The sequence below is a fragment of the Acomys russatus genome, chromosome 7 (genome assembly GCF_903995435.1).
Source record: "Acomys russatus chromosome 7, mAcoRus1.1, whole genome shotgun sequence".
NCBI classification, from domain to species: Eukaryota; Metazoa; Chordata; class Mammalia; order Rodentia; family Muridae; genus Acomys; species Acomys russatus.
The window spans coordinates 31,218,509-31,241,360 of NC_067143.1; the positions used below are offsets into that span (position 1 = coordinate 31,218,509).

The 22,852-nt window shown below is 41.4% G+C and overlaps 1 protein-coding gene across 1 annotated transcript in view; it reads left to right on the forward strand.

Annotated features, from left to right (window-relative positions):
* The first annotated feature begins 1,782 nt into the window (after positions 1 to 1,782).
* The window catches only part of Agbl1 (AGBL carboxypeptidase 1), a 623,278-nt gene continuing 602,208 nt past the window's right edge, over positions 1,783 to 22,852 (forward strand). The window contains exon 1 of the mRNA XM_051148740.1: positions 1,783 to 2,025. Coding sequence (XP_051004697.1) covers positions 1,975 to 2,025 — 51 coding nt within the window. The 5' untranslated portion in view covers positions 1,783 to 1,974. The remainder of the gene's footprint in view (positions 2,026 to 22,852) is intronic.

The window sequence follows — 22,852 nt, forward strand, 5'->3', positions numbered from 1 at the left end:
AAAGGGCTGGACCCTAAGATATGGGCAAGCTTTCTTGGTTAGCTAAGTGCACTCTCCCCCCACCCCCATGCATGCGCGCGTGTGCGTGTGTGTGTGTGTGTGTGTGTGTGTGTGTGTGTGTGTGTGTTTCACATGCTGCTGTGAGGATGCATTTGATTCTGTGCCTCTACCGATAGAAACTGCTAGCTCAAACCTGCTCTCACCTTTCTTTTTATTGTGTTCGACCATCCCTAGTCACTGAGTGAGCAGGTGATCTTAGGGACTACAGACTGCAGCAGGAATCTCTGGACAGCATTGTGTCTTTGTTTGAATCCAGACTGTAGTTCTTTCTGGGCTTCTAGAATCTTTTGTCCCTCTTCCCCAACCTTCTTGAGAATGCAGGCAAGCAGGCAGCCTCCTCAGAGGCCCACTCAAGTGAGGGAGGACCCTTCTTTTCACAGCTGCTTCATGTGTTTTAGTGGTACTTATTTAAGTCTACTAGGTAGATACTATAGTCAGGAGGATTCCAAGCTTGGGTTTAGCTCCTGCCCTTAGGAAAATCCTTACTCAGATGCAAACAGCAGAAGCATGTACTACCCCACTACTAGGCATTTAAACTTTAGTCTAAATGAATGAGAGGTCTTCACAAAGTCACTAAAAATGCTATCCCTTCCCTTCCCTTCCCTTCCCTTCCCTTCCCTTCCCTTCCCTTCCCTTCCCTTCCCTTCCCTTCCCTTCCTTTCTCTTCCCTTCCCTTTCCCTCCCTTCCTTTCTGTTCCCCTACTCACAAATTAGTCTGACCTTGACCTCACAATGTAGCTTAGGCTGGCCTTGAACTTATGATCCTCTCCCTTCCTCAGCTGAGAGTATTATAGTGCACCAGGATACTTGGCAATTGTCATGGAAATTTCTTAAGGTCAATAACCTTAAGAATTCACCCTTGAATTTAGACATTGGCCAAGCCTGACCTCTGACTCAGAGTTGACACTCAGGCCAGGTAGGACCTGCAAGCTTACACACTCCTTCCACAGTTGTGCTCCCGGTCACTTCCGCAGCCATAAGCTACATGTCTGGGGTGCTCTTGAGAGCTCTCAGCTCCACAGGAAGTGCCTCCTTGGAGGTGGATCCTTTCCCTGCCACCCTTACCCCCCCAGGCACAACCCTTTCTGACTTGGCTTTATTGCTTTCAAGAATGGGCTTCCCGCAGGAGGCCTACTGACTTAGTGTTCCCACTTTTCTGCAAGCTTGGCTGTTTGCTTTCAGACATAAGTTCCTAAACTCTATGCTCCTGATACTTCGTATCTCTTTCCCCTGGTTTCTTCTTTGTAAAACAAAGGTAGTGATAAGAACACTTACCTCTCTACAGTTACAGTGAAAATGAAAGGATTATAGAAAGGACTTGGTCCATAAACAATGTCCAGGGTAGTTCTTTTCCTTCTCAGCTGGAGCTTCTGTTCCTAAGCCTGGGACCTCAGGGGGCCCCGGGCTTCTGTGCCCTGAACAGCCACAGTTGTGCAAGCACTCTTGGGTCTCCTGTTACAACTGGGAGCCGGCAATAGACCAAAATAAGTGTGTGCCTGGGGTAGGGGTGGGGGTGGGGCAGCCGGGTGAACCTCTGCAGGGAGTCTGACCAGGTCAGCTAGGAATGCTTGTCAACTATCCAGGGTGGCTTTTCCTGTAGGCTCCTGTATGGGTCCCCGAGGTGGGTGAGTGACTCACGAGGGTGCCCTCCCCACCCCCACCCCTACATCCAAATGCTCAGCCCTTCCCAGAGCCAGGGCTCACCTAATCCCCACAGTGGGAGTCAGGGGGCATCCACGCCTGTGCAGAAGGCTAAGGTTGCACAGTGGTAACTCCACACTCTGCAGCATGTGTAGCTGAGGCCTTTCTGCACAGCAGTCTCCTGCAAGGCGGGCAGTGAGGTCAGCTTGGCAGGCATCACCTCTGCAGCCAGGATCCAGCCTCAGGCAGTGCTGCTCCAGGACCTGAGCAGAGATGGCTGAACAAGAAGGCAGTGGCCTGCAGGTGCTGCTGCACACGCTTCAGGTAGGAAGTGCACAAGCCAGTGGGCTTTGCCTTTGCCCTGCTGGCCTGTGTTGGTGCATGAACACTCAGTTCCCCCTGGCAGCCAGTGGCCTAGTTTGCTAACCAAGCAGTAGCATAGGTACCAACTCTCACCTTGAAGCTGTCCTAAGTGATGCTATGGTGTTTAAATATTAAACACAACAATGCTGATGGTTGTTCTGCTTAAATTATTGAACCTGGTGGGATCAAAGGCTCTGGCTAAAAGATACAGATTTGCTAGATATGAGAAACAGAAAGGGGGGGGGGAGGGAGAGAGAGAGAGAGAGAGAGAGAGAGAGAGAGAGAGAGAGAGAGAGAGAGAGAGAGAGAAAGAGAGAGAGAGAGAGAGAGAGCCTGAAGGATATGTAGTAAAGCTATTGAATGGGGCTAAACATCTTGATGGGGGCTTGGAGAATTGTGTGGGAGGAGTGGGTGGCTAGGGTGAGGGCTTCTCTTGCTAAATGGTTCCTTCAATAAGCTCCCAAATTGCATTCTGCATCAGACTGGCCTGGGATGCTAACTGTATATTCTCAGGCTAGATGTGGCCTGATGGCATTGGATCCAATCAGGGGCTGGAGCCTCCTTGGTACCAGCTTTCCCCTGGTGAATGTTATTCTCTAGTCATTTTGAGAAGCCTTTTTCAGGGGGCAGTGTTTTGTGACAGCGTTTGCACTGTGGAGTCACCTAGAGAATGCTGAAAATACTGATGTCCAGGATGCCAGCCCCAAACAAAGACCTGGGTTCGTTGTTATGGGGAGAAACCTCATTGAAAGTTTACAAGCTCCTGGGTCTTAGCACACAGCTCAGGTTGAGGCTGCTTGGAACAATGCTTATGTTTTATGGGACCCAGAGGATGTCAGTGCTCACGGAGGCCTCAGAGGTTTTTTTTTTTTGTTTTTTGTTTTTGTTTTTCTTTTTTTTTTTTTTTAACCCTGGGAGGCTTGAAGCCAGATGCTATGAACAGAAGTCATACAGGGCGGGAAGAGGGGCAACTGTTTTGTCATCATTCTGTATATGAGCCTTTCTTCCTGCTGCAGAATGTTGGCTTATTCTTCCTGCAACTTGAAGGAAGTTGGCACCCCTAAAATGTTTAAGAAACCCACCTTTCAGGTATACAGAGGGGACTAAATCCTAGAAGGGAATGGAGTGAGTTTCACTACCACATGACTGTTGAAAAGGAGAGCCTGGGCCAGCATCCCTCAAGAACTTCACAATTCATGTCTGTGGATATGCTTATCTTCACCTCTGTATGTTTTTAATGTGCATGTGTCCACATGTATATATTTATGTGGATGTCAGAGGAAAATCTTGGGTACCTACCATTCCTCACCTTGCCTTTTGAGGAAGGGTTTCTCTCTAAATCTGAAGCTTGCTGATTTGTTAAGGCTGACTGGCTGCAAATCCCAACAACCTGCCTGTCTCCATCTCCTGTGCTAGGATTACAAGCACATGTCAGATTACCTAGCTTTTGTATGTATCACACCTGGGTCCTTACGGTCATATGGCGAGCGCTTTACCGACAGAGCATTTCCCCAACCCCCAAATCCAGTTATTTAGTGTTCTTTGTCTCATTGTATATGGTGTATACAAGGCAAAGACATATCTGGATTGGGTGTGGGAGATGGGAGTGGACGTCACACCAAGCTGATGACGTCTGTCTAAGAACTTTTATGTGGTGAGATGTTTTGATAGTCAGATGTCATAGGCTGAGGTTTTGTTGTAGCTTCTGAAGTTATACAGAATTCTTGATTATCTGTTGTTCATAGGAGTGAAAACCTTGTCTGATTAGAGTTTTCTGCTCTAGCTGTCTGGGAGAAGAAAGGTGCTTATAGACAGGAATCAAGAGCTCAGGGAAAAACCAATGTCCTGCCGTTGGCTGGAAATCACTGCAGGTTCAGCCTAATCTTCTGTCTTCCTCCCAGAAGGGATTTATAATTGATATTTAGAATGAGCACTCTGGGGCACCACAAGATTCTCAATTATCAAAGACAGATTTAATTATTTTCACTAGGCTCTACTTAGTTTCCAATTAACTAGCACATTAAAATGACACCAGTGTGTCCCGTGCTGGTTAGTTTGGTTGCGGCGTACTTGACTTGGACCAGTTTGACCCCTACTGAGTGCTTCCGAGAACTCTGTGTCTATCTCCATTGTAGAGGTAAGACCTATAAAATGCTTTTAAAAGTCAACTCAGGGAGAGTAATCTTGATAGTGAATTTGATGTCCTGTTCCAATGCCTGTTTCCTCTTGGCAGAACCTAGAGCCGTGGTTCTCAAGCTTCCTAATGTTGAGACCCTTTAATAGAGTTGCTCGTGTTGTGGTGGCTCCAACCGGAAAAATTATTTCATTGCTACTTCAAAACTGTTATGAATCATAATATAGATATTTGACATGTAGGATATCTGGTAGGTGGCTCCCAAAGGGATCACGGCCAACAGATTGAGAAACCCTGATCCCAGAGAGTTCCACAAAGGCTTCTTGAACGGGTGAGGCAGAAATACTGCTAATTAGGAATTTTTAGGATCTTGCCAGTCCAAACCACATCTTTGTCATTATGCACAAAAATGACAGACAGAAGACTGCGTGGCCTCCCAAACCTCTGGAAAAGACGGTCAGAAGAGGAACTTAGGTTCCAAGTTTCCTTGTTTTTGAATAGTAGCCCACAACCTTACCAGGGAAAGATGAAAGAGAGTAGGGCTGGAAAGAGTGCAGCCAACATGACAGAGGTCCTCATTATGCCCCCCTTAATTCTAGAAGCCTCCCTCCGTGAGAACACCACCTCCTTGGAACTACAACATATACCCGACCACCAGGAAATATTCCTTTGGCGGGTTACCTTTCTCTGCAAACGAGGATGGGACAGTTGGGTTGTTTTTCCTACTTTAGTTTTAACACAGCCTTATATCTGGCCAGAGTACGAGAATCCACTTTCTACCGAGATATTTTCCAAGTTCCTGGCCTTGACAGCTTGAGTTTTAGGTAGAAAATTAGATATGCTGATGGGGATCTTCAGGGTGAAGGGGAGACATCTACAGCCCAGGTGTAGAGAGGTAGAAAGGACTGTGGCCTAGCCCGGGCTCTCACACTTCCCAGCTGTTTATCCTTATTCAAGTCCCTTGACATCCCTAGACTCCCCTCTGTGGATCTATGCCAGAGAGGCAATAAACCTAAGCACTTAGTGAGAAGCTTAAAAGAACGCATTTGGGAAGGCACCTGTAAAGTACATGTGGCTGTCCAGTGACGGTGGTTTTGGTGATTTCCCTGGAGGGATATGTAATCCTGAGATGCTGAGCGCACTTCTCTACACCCTTTATAAACCTGCCCTTTCCTGGGTGGACTCCAACATACTTGGAAAAAAACAGGCAGGTGTCTCATTCTGTGCCGCTCTCGCCTCTCTGTGTGGTTTAAGTTAATGGGGAAGATGGGGAGCTGCCAGGGTTGCAGGATGCAGACTGTGTGCCAGCCCTGATGTCACAAGCCCTCATCCAGCAGTGTCACATGAAATGCCAGTTAAGAACCTTATTGAATCATAAAAGATGTATAATGCTTAGGTCAGCTTTGGCACACTCTGAGCTGCGGTGTGGGCACGTATTTGCTGTTTGCATTCATATTTTATTTTTTATTTTTTATGTTATAGCTGTTAAAACCGAATCCCAGGTCTGCAGCATTGCCAAAATGTGTATTGCTGACTGCTTTTCTCAAATGAGGTTCCAAGAACATCATTCATTATGGATTGTGAATGAATGAGGTTTCAGGATGTGGGGTTTCCTGTCTCGAGTAAACATTGACCTTTGCTAATAGGAAACCTGGACTGAGGCATCCAGTCTGCTTTTTTTCTTTGAACTTGATCCTCCAAGGATTATTTTCAAGATAACAGGTGATTCAGGGACTGGACTGCAATGAGGGGCTGTGTGGGAAAAGATGACTGATATAGCTCGTTCACAGAACTTAGTAGTTTTTGTTTCCACATGTGCTTGATAATCTCCCGTGTAGACCTCTCCGTGGAGGATGAGGGGAGGCCGTTATCTATCCATCTCCGTTATCATGGAACCAGGTTGGGAAAAACCAAAGCTTTCCCCTTAGACAGAAGCAGAAAGGCTTGGACTAATCTAGCCAAGCATTTCCCCCTTAGATAGAGAACACTGTGACTTAGTTTCCCAGAATTTCCTAAGCTTGTTCTCTTGGGATGTTTGAGGCTTTATATGAGTTTGTTGGAGACTTTTAAACCTCAACCATGACATAAATATGGATACAGAATGAAGTGTCTTAATTCTGATCACCAGTAGGAAAAAAAAAAATCACCCTAATGTCATGCACAAGGGAAAATTGTAAACTGTCAAGAAGTAAGATCAGCCAGTCCATAAGGAGCAGCCATGCTGGTCAAACTGGACCCTGAAGGGAATGACGGCTGCATGCAGGTGTGCAGGGTGTTCAAAGCAGAAAACAACCTTCACTTGGTCCAAGACATAGCTTCTTAAAGTCTTCTGAGATCAGAGAAAATGAACAAGTCCTCGTTTGGGCCAAGGTGATACCTTCATCACCTCATATCCCTCTGCCACCAGCGAAGAAGACATGTCTATCCTGCCTTTGGGGTGAGACTGGCACTGGCCAGATGAAGTTGAAGCCAGTCAAGGCTCAGAAACATAAATCTAGGAAGTACTCAGAAAGGGTGTGTGAAGCAGATCTTGCCACCACAAACTTAGTCTGAGTTTTTCTTAGGTGATTCTGGGGCCGCCTATTTATTCTTCCCTTTGGGGGAATTATTTGTCTTGATGGAATTGAAAGTTGAAGGAGTGTGAATTTCCCATACTAGAGGGAGGCTTATCCTACATCTTAACTCAGTGTGGAGGAAAATAAGTCCACATAAAGGATGGTAATGCTTTTGATATGGGCCAGTTGAATATTCTCAATACTGTCCACATGCCACCCATTGTCTACCCACTCATCTATTTGTCTATCATGAATTTTCTATGATACGGAGGTTTAGAGGACCATTGGGTGGGTGGCATGTGAGAAGATGCACACAACACTTTGTTTAAAGCTTGTGTGTCTCTGTACAAACAACCAAGGCTCTCTTATTTGAAATCTCTTCGTCTTCAAGATGAGATTTATAATACTTAATAATACACTGACCATAAATTAAGAAAAAAATGCATGCAAAGGCATAAACACAGTGGCTGTGTTTGGCAATCATAGTTAAATCAGTTCCTGTCTTCATGAAAACCTGGTCTAGAGTGAAAAGGTAGGAAGACAAATATTTGAAAAATAAATTCACATGTGATGAAAGCTGTGGTAAAAGTGAACACCCAAAGAAAATTTCATGGAATTTGGAATGGAAACAGTTTTGGATAGGCCTCGGAAGATGACCCCAGTTTCAGCTGGGCTGACCAGAGTGAGCAAAGGACATGAGGTCATCCCTACCTAGCAAAAATATACAGGGGATTTGGGATTTGGTATGATATTGAAATTGATTAAAAAGTGCTTAAGGGAAAAGGCAGATGGAAACAGATGTTTGCTTAGATTATGAAGGGTCTAGAGTGATAAGCTTCAGGTCTGATACACTTGTGGACGTAGCTGGTAATTCCTGAATGTGGCCTCAGCTGAAATGACATCCATAGAGCTGTTTGAATGAGCTGATACTTGATTCGATGCAACACTGTTTCATGTTGTGATCAAATTTAATATCCTTGCCACATTTTGCTTTTCCTTTTAAATTTAATTATTATTTTTAGTGTGTCTTTATGTGGTACAAGTAAATGTTCATGTGGGTGTATGCCTGTTTACTATGAATGTACATAGACATGTTCATATATAGTTGTATTAATGTGCAGAGACCAGTGATGCCCAGTATGTGTGTGACACACACACACACACACACACACACACACACACACACACACACAGAGAGAGAGAGAGAGAGAGAGAGAGAGAGAGAGAGAGAGAGAGAGAGAGAGAGAGAGAGAGAGAGAGAGAGAGAGAGAGGACGGCTTACATGAACATGAATGCAAGGCTAGTCACTGGATTTGGGTGTGTTGCCAGTGCTGATACCACTGAGGAAAATGATCACCATCTTTTTTGTTTGTGTTTTGTTTGTTTGTTTTTGGTTCTGCTGTGATTGGTCTCAACCTGGGGTTCTTCTTTACTTTCCTTCCTCTTCGTATCTTACCTACTTCTGATCTTTCTTGCAACTCTAACCCCCACCTCACACAGAAGGGCTAGAGTAAGTCTAGGCATAGACCTAGGGAGGAGACATAGTGGTTTTGTGTGTGTGTGTGTGTGTGTGTGTGTGTGTGTGTGTGTGTGTGTGTGTGTGTTTGGTTGTCACTTCAATTTGGAAGAAACAGTTATTTTACGGCTAGTATCCAAATATTCTGGCATCAATGCTCCTCTGGCTGCATGGTTAAATTAAAGCAGCCAGGGGTGGCTCAAAAATTTCTATCCCCACTTGAGAACCAGGAATAGTTAATTTTTTTTTTTCTCTCCAGAGCCCTGGTTCTGGGTCTGGCTGTGTCCTGAATAGCCGCATCCATACAGCAAAGGGTGAAACATGGAGGTCAGCATGGTTTTGAGGTATGATTGGGAACTGGTGAGAGGCTGAGGCAAATGGCCAGCAGTGAGACTCACACCTGCAACAGAAACTACCATTGACAACATTTGTTCTACAATCTACCCAGTCTTTAAAGCTGGAGAGCCAATCCAGGTTCAGTCTGAACTCTGGGTCAGGGGGAAGTGTGCTCACTAAAGGAGATGTTTGGTACTTGGTACTGTATCTATATTAATTGGACAGGCAGCAATGAATCAAATAGACTGGGTGCATCTTCATATTTCAGAAACGGGTGAATGGAAATTCATCCTCTTGGGTGTGACCTTTGTATTCTTTTGCCAGATCTGGAGTAAAGGAAGTAGAGGGTTTACTGGATCTGTGCCTTTTTGCTGCATGGTGTCCTCAAAAGTCACCTGTAAGCTGCAGGTGTAAGACAAGGGAGGTCACGAGCACTGATGCTGGGGATGACGGAGGGACCTAGGAGATGAACAGAGCGGAAGAGTGGCCCCAAGCCTGTCCTGAGCATGCATTCTTTCCCCTCCTTTCTCTCTTTTCTCCATTTTAAAGTTTTCATGTGGTTTAATTTAAAAATTTTAACTGTAGACAAGACAGGAAGGCATACACCTGTAATCCTAGCACTTGGGCGCCTGAGGCAGGTGGATTATGAGTGAGGTTAGACTATGGGTTATGTAATAAGATTTTGTCTCATTTAAACAAGTTGAAATGGAACACAGATAACACATAATGTATCATGCAAGCCAGCTCTAAGTATTCCGTTCATTAGAGTGCGTTCATTCTCACTGTTCATGCAACCCACAAGTCATTTCATCTTACAACGGCCCCCTGTGCCTCCCCGTTGGCCCCTGACAGCCACGACTCTACTTCTCTCTCTATGAAACTGACACTTTTATGAACCTTGTGTAATCAGAATCATACATTTGCCATTTTGACACTGGTTTATGTTCCCTAATATAATGTTCTTAGGGCTCATTCTTTTTTGTTCAGGTGAATAAGTATATTTTAATTTTCATTGGGAATTTCATACGTGCACATAATACATTTTGTTCAATTCCACCATCCTTGTTCAATCTCCCCTCACCACCTTTGCCTAGCTCTGAGTCCACTTAATGCTACCCGTATCACAGGCACTTGTGGAGAACCTAATAGTACCTCTATTTCTACTCTGCTAAAAGGAAATGGTCATAAACTGCACCCTAAGTTCTTATCACCATCCCCATAGATTAGCACACCTCTCAGCCCTCACCGGAGAAGCTTCTTTTTGCAGTGGAGGGTGATTATTACAGAAACCAACACTGAATGAGGGAAGAGAGAACAAAAGACCGTGAAATGCTCAAGACTCGTTCTTCTTGTTATATGTGCCAGAATTTATTTTCTCTGTAATATATTGAATAAATATTTTACCCAAGTGCTGCGTATCCCCTTCCATTCATCAGTGTTTGTTTTTACCCTTCGAGGTATGTGAGCAATCATGCTGTGGACATGGGATGCAAATACTTGTTTAGCTTTCAAGTCTTTTGAGCAGTCCTTGTTCATATGCCTGCACATGGATATCTTAAAGTACTTCTTAAAAACCACCAATTACAAACAGAACAGGAATGAACATGGATAAGTACATCTCTCTGTTGTAGGAAGTTAAGTCCTTTAGGTACATGCCCAGGAGTGGCATCACTGAATCATGTGTAGATCTGATTCTAGTTTCTTGATAAGCTATCACACCCACTTCCATAGTGGAACCACCAGTTTCCATGAAGGTACCCTGTTTCCCTGAATTCTCACCAACACTTATCATCTCTTGTTTTACTTCTTTCAAAACATTGTTTCTTTTATTTTTTTGAGATTATAATTACACCACTTCCTTTTTCCCCTCCTCTCTCCAAATCTTCCCACATCTCTCATCCCCTTGCTCTCATTTGAATTTATGGCCTCTACTCTTCAAAAATTGTATACCTATGTATTTCTGAATGGATAAATACAGCATGGTACATCTCTGTAACATTACCCGTATGTATATTTTCAGGGCTGACCATTTGGTATTGGATAACCCATTAGTATGCTTTTAATCTTAGTCATCCTGATTAGAATAAGCTGACATGGAAAAGTAGTTTTCATTTGTGTTTTTCCAATGGCTAAGGATAGTGAACATATTTAAGAATAATTCTTAGTTGTTTTTATTTTTCTAAGAACTCTGTTCAGTTTCATAGCACACATTATAACTGGTTTGTTTGCTTTCTTGTTATGTACTTTTTGAGTTCATCATGTATGTACTCTAGATGCTGAGCCTTGGTTGCACATATAGCTACCATTTTGTTCCTATTCTGCAGGCTGCCTCGTCAGTCTATTAACAGTTTTCTTTGCAGTAAAGACATGTTTTAATTTCCTTGGCAGGACAGATGGTTGGTCTTGGGCGACTGGAATCCTATTCAAAAAGTCCTTACCTGAGCCTACAAAAAGAATTAATAAAAAATTGAATCTTTGAAAAAAACTTAACACGGAAAAATCAATTTCAAAGAAAAAAGCAAACCCTAAAATTGAAGTAAAAGCTGACTTGAATGCAAACAAGCCAACTAAAACTATCATAACCATACAGAGAATCATATGCATTCATGTAACAAGCACCTAGATAAAGCAACAGTGGATTTCCAGTGCCCCAGAGGGATGCTGTCATGTCTACTGCTCCCAAGATTCACCTCTGCTCTGACTTCTGACATCACAGATTGTGTCTGAAGATTTTAATTTCATACAAATAGGACCCTACAGCAAATATTCCCTTGTGTCTGTCTCTTTTGACTTAACACTGTGATCTCTCCAAGTTTTGCATATAGTTGAAGATACTGACTTTCTTGGCTAATAGAATACCATTATGTGAGCATGCTGTGATTTCTTTCTACATTCTGGGGTGAGCAACAGTTATGGCAATTTCTAGTTTGGAACGGAACAAAATAGTGCTATTAAGAACATTCTCGGAAAGCCTTTGTGAACATACGTATACATGTCTGTTGGATGTGTACTTACTACTGGTATAGTGTTTTAGAGTATCCATATGTTCAGCTTTCATAGATAACAGCAATTAATTTTCAGAAACTGGTTATTTTTAAAAAGCACCTATTATCCACATAGATACCATTAGTTTGAGAAAGCTTTGGCTACTACATACCCTGGCCAGAGGTTGCTTCATAGATATATGGTATATGTCTATATATACCTATATATCATATATATATATATATTAAATCTGAAAATGGCTTGAGATATTTGCTCTTGGACTCTGTAGGAGTCTTTAGTATATGTTGCAGTTTCCTTCCTTCCTTCCTTCCTTCCTTCCTTCCTTCCTTCCTTCCTTCCTTGTATGTGCACAGGCACAACTGGGTGCTGAGGCAGAGCACTTAAACAACCTAAACCACACCCTGAGCCCTCTTATATTTTACTATACTTACACTCACCTTTACTAAACAGTTTATATGCGTCAGAAGCTGTGCAAATTTCTTCATGGGTATTGTCTCATTTAGTCTTTGGAACAGTCCTTTGAGGAAGAGAACGTTATCTTCCTCTATCCAAAAGCCTGAAATGGAAGAACTGGGGAGGCTAACAAATCTCGCACCATCTCAAAGCTAGCACATGCTACTGCTGGAATTTGAGTGGAGGGAACATTATTCCAGAAGGTGCACCTTGGACAGGTGTACTAAGTCTCTTAAAGAAAAGGTGAGCCTTTATAAATGCTCCAAACAGAGACTTCTTTGCATAGAGTGCTTGCTTGGGGAGACAGACACTCCTGCTTGCAAATTTGGGAAGAGTGTCAGCTGACCACATGACTAGAATCAGTGGTATAGGAGGAAGAGAACTATGCCACAGGATGGACATAAAATGTCCCTGACAGTGCTCTATCTCCAGCTGGTGGCCATACTTTAGAAGGTTCTGGAAACTTAAGGAAGTTAGGCCTTATTGAAGGAAGTAGGTCACCAGGTAGGAAGAGTGATCTTTGAAAGTTAGGCTGGTCCCTGATGTCTTCCTTGCTCTCTGCTTCCTGTCCATCATGTGGTAATGAGGTTATTCTACCATACACTCCTGCCACAGCAACATTCTACCCAACTACACAGGACAAAACAACTGAAGACTGGGCCTTTCAGAACTGTAGGGCCAAGCAAATATTTTCTCCCTTAAGTTATTACATCAGACATTCTGTCAGACTACTATTGTCTGTAAGGGGTGACAGTACAATTCTTAGCCTTCCTTTGCTGTAGCATTGGTCTTATTCCTACTAAGTCTTGTCATTACATGCTGTACATTATCCCCTTAAAAAACTGCAACTGTGTGCCAGACAAACTGCATGTCAAAAATTAAGGTTGTATTTGGCCCATGATCTGTAGTTTGCTGATCCCGGCCTGCAGTCACAGAGCAGGAACAAAGGTGGCACCTGAGGTTGACAGATAGTGATGGTGGGAGTTGCCAGTGGCCACTTGCTGCTGCAAAAGCCAGGTGCACAACCTCATTCTCAGGCTGCACTTCTTACAAAGGGTCAGACAACGCTACATCCCTTCAGGTGTGAGTGGTCCTGGGAGAACCTTGCAGACCCTGAGATGCACAGCTCAGAGTGTATCTTCAGAGGCTTCTGCTGTCCTGCTGCTCTGGGTATTTGTAGAAATAGCACGTGGGCTTCTCAGATGAACTTTCAGCAGCATGGATGAGTGAGGTGGGAGCTGCAGTGAAGATGGTATCTATATTCCCCATCATGACTGGCATGAGGTCCACGTTCAAACCAGCACTTCTCAAGTTGGATTGTAAGGAACACTTGTGCTTACTAAATGCCAGTGTCGGCTTAATAAGTGAACAACGACATGTATAAATCTGAAATGTTAGTACAGGTTCATTTCTTAGACATCCTTACAAAAGAACCTTTAAAAATAGTTTCAGTTTAAATGTGTATTTTTCCCTAAGTAAGCTTTCCTGAGAGCATTATTATTGGCTACCCTGTCACTCTATGTTCCCCTGTCATTCTCCACATATTCCCTGATATTTTCTTCGGTGTTCTCTCTCTTCTTCCACCAGGATTAGGATCTACTCTGTCTTTTTCAGTCTTAAATATCGCTATTTCCTAAAACAGTATCTGGTAGCATATCCAGTGGTCTATAAATGTGTGCTGTTGAACTCATAACATATGCATGGTATATTGATAAATTAAAGATAAAATATAGTAGCTTTCCCAGGCCATCTTGGAACGGGGTAACTTTGAGGGGCAAAATCTTACAGTTTTTAAAAGGAATGCATTTGGAAAACAATGGTTTTAGACCAATGTTGTATTTCATCTCTGCTGGTTCGTGGGAGTTGACTTTCTTTCGGTGTGGGAATTGATCTCAGAATGTTGAAAAGATCCTGGATTGTAAGTCAGTTCTCTTGGAAACCTGGTGTCATTTCTCTGCTTGGTGAGTTTCAGCAGCAGAAAAGCCGTAAGCCTCAGAGTTGGAGCTGATAAAGATGCTTCTTGGACACTCAGGAGTGACACTGATATGATCAGGAAGCCATTGAGATTCCAGAGCTTTGGCCTAGGGTTTCAGATCAAAAGCAGGGTCATGTTTCAGAGCCAGGCTATCTGATGACGCTCTTCCTAAGGGACTTGGAGAAAAGCGGCTTTGTCAATAAAGGGCCAGTAATGAAGAATTCTCTTTCACCGTTCCCTAGTCCCATCATAAGCAACGAGTGCCAACATCTCTGATCTCCCAGTCCCTTCAGGCTGCATAAGGCCAGTGTCCTACCCTCCCTACTCTGGAGCATCTTTATCCCAGCCTTTTAAAGGCATAGCTAATCTGAGAAGCTCCTAGACCAATGTAGATATCTTTTACTTTTCTTTTGTTTTTGTTTTTGTTTTTTTTTTTCCTTTCTCACAAAGATGTCATTTTATTTTTTTTAATTTATTCATATTACATTTTGATTGTTAGCCCTTCCCCTGTTTCCTCCCATTCTTCCCTCCCTCCCACTTCTCCCCTTCTCCCTCCCCTATGTCTGTGCTTGAGGGAGACCTCCTCCCCCTATATATGCTCTTAGAATATCAAGTCTCTTCTTGGTAACTTGCTATCCTTCCTCTGAGTGCCACCAGGTCTCCCCATCCAGGGGACGTGGTCAGAAAAGGAGCACCAGACTTGGTGTGAGAGTCAGATCTCACTCTTCACTCAACGGTGGAGAATATCCTGTTCATTGGCTAGGTCTTGGTAGGGGTTCGAAGCTTACTGCCTATATTCTCCTTGGCTGGTGCCTTAGTTTGAGGAGGACTCTGGGATTCAGATCTGCCTGTCATAAAGTTCTTCTTGTAGGTTTCATAATGACTAGACAGGAGCTTTAAGCAAATTTCATTTTCTCTTTGATATTCATTATTGAATCATAAAATTTATATAATATATCCTGAAGGAAAGAAAATTTCTGAATGTCAGCTAAAATTTTAGAGAGAAGAACAGGCTAAGATGATAATATTTGAAGGAATATGGCTATTGAAATTCAGGGAGTGGGGCTGGAGAGTTGGCTCAGTGGTTAAGAGCACTGTCTGCTCTGCCAAAGGTCCCGGGTTCAATTCCCAGCACTCACATGGCAGCTCACAACTGTCTGTAACTCCAAGATCTGACACCCTCACACCAATGCACATAAATTAAAATTAAACAAAAAAAAAATTCAGGGAGTGCTTTTACTGTGAGCCGCTTATCATTGCTGAGCACTTACAATGTGGTAAGAAATAGTCTAGGCACCTTCCATGTCCTTGTCTCGTGTAGCCACTGCTCCGAAGCCTATTTCACATACAAGAAACGCAAACCTCTTGATTAAGGTCATGAAGCCCACTAAGTGTCAGAGTGAAGATCTGAACCCTGCTGGACTCTTAACTCCAAATTTTACAGCTTTCTACTCATTAGGCCATAGCATCTCCTTCTCAGTTACCCATTTCTTGACTAGTACAAGTATAAAAGCAATGGGAACACTATTCTTAAAAATTAATCATACATAGTTAAAATTAAAGGAAGTAAAAATTGCCCATGTCAAATCCTATTCACTAAAACAATTGCTTAAGTGTCTACTGAATATTTTTAGATGTTTGTACATATATTTCCATGATAATATACTTATATTTCTATCCTTTTTACATATCATTTTTCTATATATCAATATAATTGAATACTTTTCAATCTAGAGCTATAGACTCAGCTCTTTCTGATATGTTACAGTGCATATTTTTGAATACATAATACACAATAATTTAAATAAATACATTTTTTGTAGTGCTTAATTGAAATCTCACTTTATGGTCATTACTTTTTATGATATATGCTACATTTTAATAGATTTACTAGACATTTCTTTCATGGACTAATTTTGGCTATAAGATTTTCTCCCAATATTCTAAGTCTTGTAGTTAATGATACTTCTACCCTGTGCCACTCTGTTTTCTTGCCTTGTTGCTCTCATGGAGGATTATGCCATATTATGTTTTATTTGTGACAACAGTAATGAATTTTTGTATATGTATTTTTTTTTTAATGGAAGGTTTGTCCCTGTATCACATGCTAGAGCCTTGCCTTTTAGCATATGGAAGGCTACATTTTATCTAAAATGAGCATATGCAGGTTTCCTGGCTGAGTTTCAGGCTGATTTTGGACACTGTCATTATCTTTCTGTTTGAGCTGAATTTCTGGGTCAGTATTCTTCATGTACCGATAGCTTCCAGACTTCAGTGCTAGATTTGTCCAGCCGTGATAGTAGGTGATGAGCGCTTCCTCAGTATTTTATAAATCTCTCATTTTCGTTCTTTGATATATTGAGTGGATAAATGGGCCGGATATTAGTAGACCAGGTAGTAGGTAGTGAATGACAAGGTTCTCAGCGGGTTACAGCCACACACATTTAGGATGCAATGATCTTATGTCAGGAAGAAAGAGCTCTTGAGGATATGACAATCACTCCCAAGCCTTTGCTCCACAGACCACTGTACACAATGGGACCCAGATGAAAACATGGTGCCATTGTTTTTCTCAGTGTAGGGGAAGAGCTGAGATCCCGGCAGCTACATAGTCTGTTACATCCATGCACCTATGCCAGCTAATGTGGGTCTTCTCATTTTTTGATTCTTTCCCCTGGGGTGGGATGTTGCAAAAGGTAAAGAAACTTTCTTCAGTTATAAACACACACACACACACACACACACACACACACACACACACACACACACACACTGTGAAAAATTTGACTGCTTTCTCCAAGTCTTTATATAGGTTTTTCTAATGGAGTTTCACAAAGACAAGCATAGTAAGTAGAGCTGGTTCTAATCAAATAAGAGCTAGATTAACTTTTGTTCCAGTCAGGATAAATATCTCATACTTTTAGACTTGACACAATATTCCTTTTCAAAAATATTTTTCTCTGTTTTTGAGAATTAGATATGTGTGTATGACGAAATATGATCATATCCACAACCCTCCAAAAGCCCACACTTCCTCCCAGAATGTTTTGCTCCAATCTTCTTGTCTTTTTTTTTTTTTCTATTTGTGTCAACTCACCTAGTCCAATTAGTCATGGCCATATATGTGTGAGTATGGGACCATGCACTGTGCATGGGAAACCTACCAGTGGCCATGTTATCAAAAAAGGGGGTTTCTCTCTTCTGCAGCAACTGTTAACTATCAATAGCTCCTTAGTAAAGGGGAGGCAGACATGAGAGTTATCAGCCTCATCTACGCTAGAGTTTCAGGTGGTCTAGGATGGTGCAGGTAACCTGGCTGCTGCAGGTTCATGCTTGTCTTAGCTATGCCATGCACAGAGCTCAGCATCTCCCCTATTTGCTGTCTCTTATATCCTAATAGTTTTATCTCTGCATCCTAATTTAGACTTGAATATTTTACATACTTCATCTATCCTTATGAAAATCAAAAATGCCTTTGATTCTTTTGTGTGGATCCTAGATTTTAAATAGATACATAAAACCATAAATTATATAACATAAAAGTAGAAGTGAAAACTGTACAGGAGATTGTAGGGGACTACCAGTAGTGGGCAAAGGGAGAAGCGATAAGCGAGGGCAGCACAGAGAAATATGTTCAGTATGTTTTATTTACTTATATGAAAATGTCCTTATGAAACCAAGTATTATGCACAAGGAATATAAACTAATAAAAACAACAAAGTAAACATAAAATTAAATAATTCTTTTGTTGTATCATTTTTTTGAAAAAAGGAAAAAAACCCAGCCTCCCCCAATAACCCAGCTATACAGTTCTTCAAAAGCACCCAAGGCTTTGTACCTCTGAACACACCTATGATTTGCTTGGTTACAAATAAAGTCATTCTTGATAAACTCACAACTCTCTTCATGAAAATATCAAAATAAAAATGACATTGCCTTTGCCTTTTCAGAGACAAAGAACCAATGAAAATGTAAAAAATAAAACCTCGGTTTTCCTCTTTACCTCAGCAAATATATTCACTTACAGCATTAAGGTCTTAGAAGATTTCCCTCTACTTTGAATCTTTGTCTTGGGAATGCTTGTGATGATCCATAACTACATAGTTACTCAGTGTTATTATCAATGGAGAGGTGATAGCAAGTTCAGAGTCCTTTTGGATAGAGATATCCTTAATCAACCTTCAACCTTGTGTGAACCACTGCTTCTGAGTAATGGTGGATTAGGTAATTCAGTCCAATGCTTTCATGGGAGATGATTTAAAAACATGGATAAAATGTAAGCACCCTTTCTGAAAAGCATTGCTGTTCTAATGAGATAATGATCTTACAATGGGCTGAGGTCAGGAGATGCGACGGATCCAGAGGAAAGAGCAAAACTCTGGCGTCTTTGTCGTTGTTTCTGGTTGTTTTGTGCAGCTATAGCAGAATACCAAGGCCTGAGTTTTTTTTATAATGAACAGAAATAGATGGACTCAGAGTACTGGAAGGTGGGCAGTACAAGACTGAGGAGTCAGTATCTGGCATGAACTTTTTCTATGACATAACTTGACAGAAGGCATCATTTGGTATACAGGTAAAGATGGACAGAAAAGATTTCTTCCTTTCAGGTGGAAAAGGGAAGTGAGGAAGAGAAAAGAAATTAGGGAGGGAAGAGATGAGAGGGGGGGCAGGGGAGAGATTAGGGACTCAATTCTTCGATGAAGGAATTCATTTCTGGTGGCCTAATCACTCTTGGGGAGTCCATCTCTTAACATTGATGCATTGGGGAATACACTTCCAAAACATGCCTTTTGGGAAACACATCCAGACCATAGAAACGATGGAGGAGTTTACAGTTGGGGGAAGAGGGCTGGAAAGGGTGCTAACACATTTGATGGCCTTGCATATCTATGCAAACAAGGGTTAGACTATAGGCTTGCCTAGAGTGGGACCCCACTCACCACACCAGACTAAAGCTGACAGATGTAAACATAAAATTATGTATGCAAGCCAGTCTTCATAGAAGCCCTTCTTCAACTTACTTGAGTGGTCTAGAAATCTTTAAGACTAGACAATTTTCCAAGCCCTTGTTAGGAGCAAAATTAAGTCCTTGTAGACTATAAAAGTATCCCCCCCATTTGGAGGCTCCTTGAATCCAATCATTTAGTTTTTGGGTGGGTTACATTATGTAGGCATGGCTATTGGTGATGAACTCAATCCTTGATCCCTTTCCTCTTTCCAGGAATTAGAAGACGGGGCAGAAAAATGCCCAGCCCTTATTTCTACCTTAGCCTTTTTGGTAACTAGCCCCCATCTTAAGCTATTTGTGGAATTCTACTCACCAAACATCCCATAGATATACATTGAAACACTCATTCTGAATATCTCAAGGACTTAAGCAGCTCTCATGTTAGGAACCAAGGAAGGAAATCAAACATTTATTTAAAGAGGTTCTCCCACTGCTCTGATCTATAAGGAGATTATAAGGGTTTTTAGGCATTGTGTACCAAGATCTTGAGTGATAAGCAAATATTCCTATTTTATTATATCACAATATCTTATGACATTGAAGACAAGATGAAGAGCGACATATTATTGAGAGCTGTCGGTCACTGCCTTGCCTCTGGCTGGAAGACTTTGGAAGCCCATTAGAACATACACTACATGTTGACTGGTAAGTGTGGGCATCATGTGACCTCCTTTTAAATCCTGGATTTGCTATTAAGTGACCTTACATAAACTATGTAACCCTATGGGTCATAATGTATCTATAAACTAAAGTATGGATATGAAATCAGTTTTTCCTAAATATTTGTCATTTGCGTGCTATGATCATAGTTTTTTTATACTTTAGCTCTACCATGCTACTGTTTATTTACCATTTTTCTAGTAAGTTTATAATTGTAACTTATTTAAGGTGAATCTTTATATACAGCCACAAGCACCATTGTAGAGCTTCACAGAAATAGGAAGTAGTCACAAAAATAAATGTAATACAAACAACATAATGTTATTAAAGTCCAACCGGATAATGTTTCTCTGGAGTTTATGAGCCTTGGGCCTGCTATTTGTTTTCTAAAAAGATCAACCAATATTATAGAGGTATTGAAAATGTACTAATAACCAGGACTTGAATGATATTTCCCAGAAGAAGAATAAATACTTTACTAAGAATAAACATTTCTCTCCATGCAATTCCGTGATATTTAATGCTATGTCTCCAGTGGCATCTAAATTCAAGTCATGTACTCTCTGTAGGAGGTTCGTGACCTTTCAAGAACATACTGGATTAGGGAGTCTTTAGGATAAAATTATATTATTCCATGATTCTTTCCTTGTGAGAGTGGAGTGTTGGGGACAAGGTATGAGTCATATTATTTTTGAGCTCATACGTCTATTAGATTGAGTACTTATTGGCCAGCAGCTTAATGAATTAAACTGATTGGATGGGGCTCCATATCTGCAATGTAGCCAATGACAACCATCAGGGAGAAGTCAACACTTCAGTTCTTCCAGCATTCCTGGAAGAAGGCACCTTTCATAGCAGACACACTTGGTCCTTGAGATCTGCACTGTGGTCTTGTTCTTTGCCTGGCTTTCTCTCCATTGAGTGGCTGGTTTGAACTAGCATGTCCTGATTTCTCTGATGGCAAGATCACCAGATTACATCAGTTAAACTCATGTTCCATGCTGACCAGAGGCTAGCTAATGAATGTGGAGGCATCTAGGATATCAGAAAATTCTCCTTTCCTAGCATCTTTCTGAAAGATATAAGATCCTGAAATGAGCTGCTCAAACCTGCTGGCTGGCTTCCAGAATTCTGTCACCCTGTATAGGTGGGTCACAATCAGGAGTAGAGTTTTTTTTGGTTTGCCATTACAATGTATTATTATTAAAAATTTAAGGTTAACATTGTACAGATGCTTTGAAACATGAGAATATTGTGGGATGTTTAAATCTAGTTAATTAACAGATCCAGATCTTTGTCTAGTCTTTTTGTGTGTGTGTGTGTGTGTAACAAGAAGATATACTTTCCACATTTTTTCAAGAATACAATATGTTATTATTATAAATAGACACCTTGCTGTGCAGTAGATTTATGCAGCTGTATTGCTTATTATTGTAATTATGCATTTTCTGGCCAGATATTCTTCTTCTTCCACTTATGCCAATCTTTGATAGCCTTCATTATACTCTATGCTTCTATGAGATCTACTCTTATATTTTAAAATCTATTTCTCATCTATCTATCTATCTATCTATCTACATATGTATATATGTACATATGTATGTTATATATGTATCAATCATCTATCTATATACTTATTTGTTATTTATTTATTCTCTAAGTGTGCCATGACACCTACCCACACATGAGTCACAGGACAACTTGGTTTTCCTCTGTCACCATGTGGGTTCTGGGGATTGAACTCAGGTCTTCACACTTGGTAGCAAGTGCTTTTACCTGGTGAGCCATCTCAACAGCACTGATATCTTCTTTGAGAAATGCCCATTTAGATTTTTTTGACCATAAAAATTAGGTTATTTGGTTCCTTTTTATTGAGTTTAAAAGATAATATTTTAGTTATTCTTTGAAATTTACATCTACGTGTGCAACACACCTTGACTCTATCCATTCCCTACTCTTTGAGTTCTTTGTGCATTTTGGATATTAGTGCCTTGCCAAATGTACATGGCTTGGGGTTCTGAGCTCAGAATTTCATCTCCCTTTTTAGATTTACTAAAATTACTGTTCCTAATATTTACTTTTGTTTTGTTGTCTTCTGAGGCAGGAAGGCTAGGCTAGCCTCCATTCACTATGCATCCTAGGCTGCCCTTGAACTTGCAGTTTCATTGTCATTGTCTTCTTAGTCTTGGTATTGTATATTTGTACCTATAATCTGTTCTGTGTACTTTACTCAATAGTAACAACACTTGCTTCTTCTCAGAGTTGGCATCTTTAAATCTCCCACTGTTAGGAATCTTGGCATCTCTTGAAGAACTCACCAAAGTTCAACTCAGGTCATTGAAGCTAGACAGCAGGAAGCTGTCAGTAAAGAATTTTTCTCAGGGCTGGAGAGATGGCTCAGAGGTTAAGAGCACTGTCTATTCTTCCAGAGGTCCTGAGTTCAATTCCCAGCAACCACGTGGTGGGCTCACAGCCATCTATAATGTGATCTGATGCCCTCTTCTGGCCTGTAGGCGTACATGCAGGCAGAGCACTGTATACATAATAATAAATTAAAAAAAAAGAATTTGTCTCATAAGTAAGTTGGGAGTCACTTCTATTTGGGATGGTAAAAGTACTTATCCATGTGTGTGAGGTGACTACTCCTAATATAGATCTATAACTTGAATATTTCTTGGGAGTTGAGATTATGGGGCATAAAACTAATTCATGGTGATATAGAAATAGGGCGGCAATGATAATTTTCAGCCTGGTAACAGAGAAGGTAGACTGCGAGAAGAAAGAAGAGGAGGGAGAAAAGGAAAGCAATAGGAAAAGGGGGGCTGTAATGAGCATTTATGGCATCCTAGGTCTGGTGCAGCTTTTCATGGGGACAGGGCCAATAGTCTTTAAACACATCCTTTCTGTGATATCCCCATTCTCCAGTTTTAAAGCTCTCTTTAGACGGAATCAGCTTCTTGTTTTCTTTCAGAACAGTCCAATTTTGGCTCTTTTTATGGTGCTTTGCATCTTTCAGCGTGTGTAAGTTTTGAGACCAGTTCAACAAGGTCTGAGGAAAGTGAGCCAGTGTTATATGTTTAGTTTTATTTGGTGTGCCTTACAGGGACATGTGCTATCTGAAATTTCACTAGTATTTATAGAGTGA